General features: G+C 40.3%; 1 protein-coding gene across 1 annotated transcript; it reads right to left on the minus strand.

Annotated features, from left to right (window-relative positions):
- Positions 1 to 1,017: 1,017 nt before the first annotated feature.
- Positions 1,018 to 2,721, minus strand: LOC131900065 (bcl-2-associated transcription factor 1-like). The gene is given in 3 exon segments (XM_059251487.1): positions 1,018 to 1,906; positions 1,908 to 2,447; positions 2,449 to 2,721. Coding segments are annotated over 3 exon segments (1,503 nt in total). The 3' UTR covers positions 1,018 to 1,216.
- Between the last annotated feature and the right edge of the window lie 2,977 nt (positions 2,722 to 5,698).

Here is a 5,698-nt window from a genome sequence, read left to right on the forward strand (position 1 = left end):
CCCCAGCCCACCCCCCCATTCCCATCTCCTCCAGGGCAAAGACTCCCCTGAAGATTGAATTCAACCTGGTAGATTCAGTCCAGGCAGGTCCAGTCCCCCCCTCCCAGGCTGAGCCAAGTGTCCCTGTAATAGCCCCAGGTTTCAAACAGCCAACTCATGCATTAAGTACAGGACCCGGTCCCACTGCCTGGATGCCTCTCAAACAGATCAAGCTAATTGACTGTCTCACTTATCCAGAGGGCGTGATCCAGTTGGGGGCTCCTCAGCTATTGGTTCAATAGTTCATGTGTTTCCATTTGTTTGGCTATTTGTCCCTGTGCTTTATCCAACCTTGGTCTCAACAATTCTTGCTCATATAAACCCTCCTCTTTCTCACCAATTGGACTCCTGGAGCTCCACCTGGGGCCTGGCCGTGGATCTCTGTATCCTTAAAAAGAACTTATAACACAGCCTACTATATCACAAGGTTGTCAGTAAATAGGATTGCTACTGTTATCTATTCGTGTGCCATGGTACCGCTGTTATTACTATAGACACAACATAACATATACACGAATATAATAGAAGGCAAATGTTCCTTCTACTGCTATGCATTTGTACCCAAGATTATTGTTGTTCTTAGGATGAGAAGTCAGCAGATTTTAAAATTCCTTTCTTCCTGAGTAGTCACCTTTCCTCATCCCGACTTATAGAGAAGGAATTCAGGTCACTGTCGCCTTTACAGTTCTAATTTCTCAACCAACATATACATTCACAAGTCAGTAATTTCTGCATCAGTGCTTCTGAAGTGTTGGCTGTCTTGTGAAATTTTGACTCTATCTAGAATATGTTAGGTCCAAAGGCCTGCAAAAAATGGGGAACAGACCAACGAAGTCTATGAAACCAGAAGCAAACTTTATTCCAAAAGTCATCATGGGGAAAGAGAATCCCAGTTAACTAGGAGTACAGTCAGAGTCCAAGATTCTGACACTGTGGCAATTGGGGGTGGGTCACGAGCCTTTTTTTTTTATGGTACGGAACATTTCCTACTTTATTTCAATACAATTTTCAACATACAGTCTACTATGTTTCCAAGGTATTTGAAGACTTAAAACAAAATTTCTATAGACTACTTGCAAACAGTAAATTTTAAGTAAAATGTTTACATTCTTATTTGAAAACAAAAATCAGGTTTTAAAAAATGTGTCAAGTTCTGCTCTCTGTTGCAATCTTCAGACTATTCCTTTTCTTCTTTGCATCTGTCCTTCTTCTCTTCATTATTTTCCATGGTCTCCTCTTCATCTTCAACAATCCCGTCCCCTTGGTATTTGTCATGAGTCCATTTTGGACTGTTACCTGATTTTTTGAAATTAAAGCGCCCTCTGCCACGTTGAAACGGACCACGACCTCTTCCTCTTTGGGCCAAATAATCCACACCATCATCTCTGTCATCATACAAGAAGTACTTCTTGCTCTTTGGGGTATATTCTGGATCCCATTCCTCTTCCTTCGGTCTCTTTTGAAAAGTAGTATTTGAGTCGTTTGGACCAGTATTTGTCCCAGCAAAAACTCCCCTGGCTCTTCCTCTGCCTCTAATTCGAAAAACGGTTCCTCGAGGTCTGCTAACTCCTGCAAATCCCGAGTAGTCTTTCATCTCATGGTGAGTTTTAAACTCTTCTTCTCTTTCTTTCTTACTCTCTTTTTCTTCTCGAGAGCTGGGCGAGGAAGGGGATGCTGAAGAGGATGACGATCGAGAATGGTCTTGCTCTCTACCTTTATGTTTGCTGTCATCTTTGTAAGATTTGTATTCCTTGTAATCTTTTGGAGGTTTTTCTTGCTTTCTTGATCCACTAGATTCCCTGAAGCCCTTGGAATCACCCCATTCTTTACTTCTTTCTTTACGGCGACGGTCAATGTCATGCCGAAAAATCAGCTGAAGCACACCTTAATTTTTTATCTCCCTTCTGATTTTCTTCTTTAAAAACTCTCTCCTCCCCTGCTAAACGGGTATGCTTCCTCAGAGCTCTTGGAGGGATGGCAATCCTCCTGTGGATCTCAGGGCTCTTCTGCCGGCTGCTATGTTCTTCAGTAGCTTTCTGGTATGAAGTGAACCGCTCGTTTAGGGTCACTGCAGGTGACTTGAAGTATTGCTCTTTAACATGATGAACCAAGGATACAATGTGTCGTTTAAATGACTCTGAAGTGCTTTTGCTGGCCTGAGGCAACTTAATGTGGTCAAAGATGGATCGGAATTCTTGTTCCTTTTTGACAGAATGGACAAGCGTACTAGCAAGTAGCCTGTCTTTAGTCAAGGATGCTGGCCTGTTAGAGTCATCAAGAGGAACAGGTGCCATTTTGAGTTTGACCTCAGGACGATGAGAGTCACTGGCTATCATTTTGATACTAAGCGGGCTCTCCTCTCTGAAGATAGACTTTTCTCGGGTCTCTAGAGTCTTGTGTAGAGGGGGGACTGTAATCAAAGAGGTCTTTGAACTTTTCAGACTTTACCTGCTCAGGTGACTGTGTCTCTTTCTTTACTGTTATTCTTTCAGAACCTTTGTCCTCTTCCTTGTGCTTATCCTTTGCAGTGCTAGGCCTTTCCACTAGATATCCAGTCTCTTTCAGTTTGTAAGTTTTTTCTTCTCTAAATCCATCACTTTCTCTATTGCCTGTGCTGAATGGAATGTGAATGCCGAGAAGGGGTATTTTTGGCAGAGTGGACTGTACTAAGCATGGGGGCATCTGAGCAAGATGAACTCTGACTGGGTGGTGTAGCAATAGGTGAAGGACTATGAGATGATCTTGGACTATTATCGTAAGCTGAAAGGCCAGGCCAAATATCCCCAGATGTGGCAGAGTTATTAAACTCATCAATAGACTCAGATGGATCATGTTCAAATGTATCCTTTGGTTCCTCCTAGGATTTGCTTTTCAAAGGACTCTCTTCTTGGGGTTCCCCTTCAGCTTTTTTGGTTTGTTTTTCCTGAGACCCTCATCTTTTAGAGACAGGAGATTTGCTATATGGGGAGGAAGAACAAGATGATGATGATCTTGGAGACCTAGAGGATCTGTATGACCGACAAGATCTGCTTCGGGATCTTTGAGAAGAAACAGATCTTCTTTTTGGACTCCTGGAACGTGACCGACCTCATCTAGGACTCCTAGAATGCCTTCTATTCCAGACAGGTCTATAGCCACCTCGATGGTAACTACCACCTCCTCCTTGATAATACCCTCTACCCCTTCCTCTGTATCCATAAGGCCGTCTCATTCCTCTATTATTCCTGTAATCTTGACAATAATCTCTAGAATAAATATGACCTCTACTATGAGACCTTGAATATGTCCTGGAACGAGACCTAGAACTGTATCTCTTCTTTCTAGAATGTGATCTTGATCTTGATCTAGAACTAGATTGTGATCTAAACTTTGATCTTGAAGAACGTGATCTAGAATTGGAGCAGCCAATTTCTTTTCTCCTAGGGCTTTATGCAGGATCCAGAAGTCAGTGATATCTCTATGATACTGCCAAGATTCTTCCTGACATGCTGAAGCACGAGTTTCGTGATTTATCTCCATGGTGAACTACACAGCAGCCATTTCCTGACTCCAGAAGGAGACGAAAATCATAGCGGTAGCCTCGACGCGCTAGCTCGGCTCCGTCCATGAGCCTCTTTTTACAGTAAGAGGCAAGCATTCATTAGTCATGGACAAAAGAATTTTTATAATTTCAAAGTTAAACTTTTAGAGACATATTGCATTTTAGGATTTACAGTTTTGCTGACAAGGTTTCAGAAAGTTGTAGCTAATTGATGTTTGTAGAAGTCTGTATAGTCTTTCCTGACACAGCTAATTGATGTTTGCCCCAAACCTGCAACTTTTCCTGACATAGCTGGGTTCCCATGGCAGGGGGAATATGAAACAAAGCAAAGCAGGTTGTCATGTAGAACTCATTAAAGGTTAACTTTGGTCTATGGCAGTTGTCAGTGGTAGGGTTATAAGTGGTAGGGAAAATAGTTAACCTCAGGCTGCAGAGAGCCATCGTAAAAAGAAAAAAAAAACAAAAACAAACATTTGGGTTGCTGACAGAGCTGCCCCGCTGTAAAACAAAGAAAGGCCTAGTTAAAGGTTAATCCCTCTCTGTTGGCAGAGCTGATGCCTGTCAGTTTCCATCTCTTAAGCTTATAACTTTTTATTCCTATATTCCTATCTTATTCCTGTATTTCCATCTTAATCCTATCTTCCTATCTTCCTATTCCTGGACCCTTCAGAATGTACACCTTATACATCACATAACATATTTACATTTCCTCATCTAAACATTTTTAAAGTAAAGTGAACAGAAAACCCACTTTGTGCCCATATACTGCGGACAAAAATTGACACCTAAGAAGTGAAAAAGGATGTTTTTCTCTGAAATGTTACTAGCTAGTAAGAACAAGCACTATATCTGGAGACCACAATTTCTATAGATTGACACACACACACACACACACACACACACACACACACACACACACACATATGGCTTACTGTTAAGATTCACAAGATAAAATAGATCCTGTTTCTAATATTATCTTATTTCTACAGTATAATGTGTAGATAATTACTGCTTCTAGTATGAGGAGACAAGAGAAGAAGCCCATACTGTAATATAGTCAAGGGAATGTATGTACTTCCATAATCCTGGCAACACAACCTTGATTTTACTGTTGTGCCTATAAGTGAAGGGACAAAGTGAGCCATTGGAAGCGATAGTACTTTTCCCCTTTGAATGTTAGCCATTTTAAATGACACTTTTATAGGCCATTAAATTAAAGGTTTAATAGCTACTACTTTATAATATATACATTCTATTTGTTTGGGATTAGTAAAAAGCAAAACTGAAAAGTCACAGTTATGTCAGTATTTAATTAACTGAAGCAAGTTGACTGGAATCAAAGCAACTCGGCTGAAATCATGGATGACTTGTCTATTTTGGGAAAAAATGTATTTGGGCTTAAAATGAATGCAGTGTCATTAGTGCTGAGTTCTGGTAATTTCAATAGAGCATAAAGATGATGTGGTATGTAATTATATATCTTCATCCATTTGTTCTACAGTGAGGAGTAGTTTGAAACAAAACAGTAATATAAACATAATCATTGCATATAGATTTGAATTTTTAAGGTATTAGACAATTTTCTCTGGAGAATGTGATTGTGGATATTATGTCATTCATTTTTATATCAGCATTTGTTTTTAAGAGTTTCTGCTCTTATAGTAACACAAAATAATTCAAAACTCTAAGGAGAATGAAATAGTCTTAAAAAATACAAGATGAAAACCTGGACTTTTGAAACAATTCAGCTTTTATTTATTTCAAGTTAGTTGTGTTTGTCATAATAACTTGACTATATTTTCATTTTTACCACATAAAATGTATTTTATTTAAACTGTTGAAAAGAAATAGGAAAATAATGCCATTCCTCTCCGACCTTACCCTTTCTGCCCTGTCAAGGTGCAGCTTCCCCAAAATCATCTGGCATTGCCCTGTGGCCTGGGAAATGCAAATGGCTTTCAGACAGGCCATCCAGCCTTTACCATATGCTTTCTCCAATCCTCTGTCGATTCTCAGAGAAGCCACCCTTGACCTTCCTGAGAACTTCTCTCAGCTCTCCTCAGAAGACCCTAAATCCCTCACAGAGAGTCTTCCCTTGGAGGTTGTCGTAGCATTCCT

The sequence above is a fragment of the Peromyscus eremicus genome, chromosome X (assembly GCF_949786415.1).
Source record: "Peromyscus eremicus chromosome X, PerEre_H2_v1, whole genome shotgun sequence".
NCBI classification, from domain to species: domain Eukaryota; kingdom Metazoa; phylum Chordata; class Mammalia; order Rodentia; family Cricetidae; genus Peromyscus; species Peromyscus eremicus.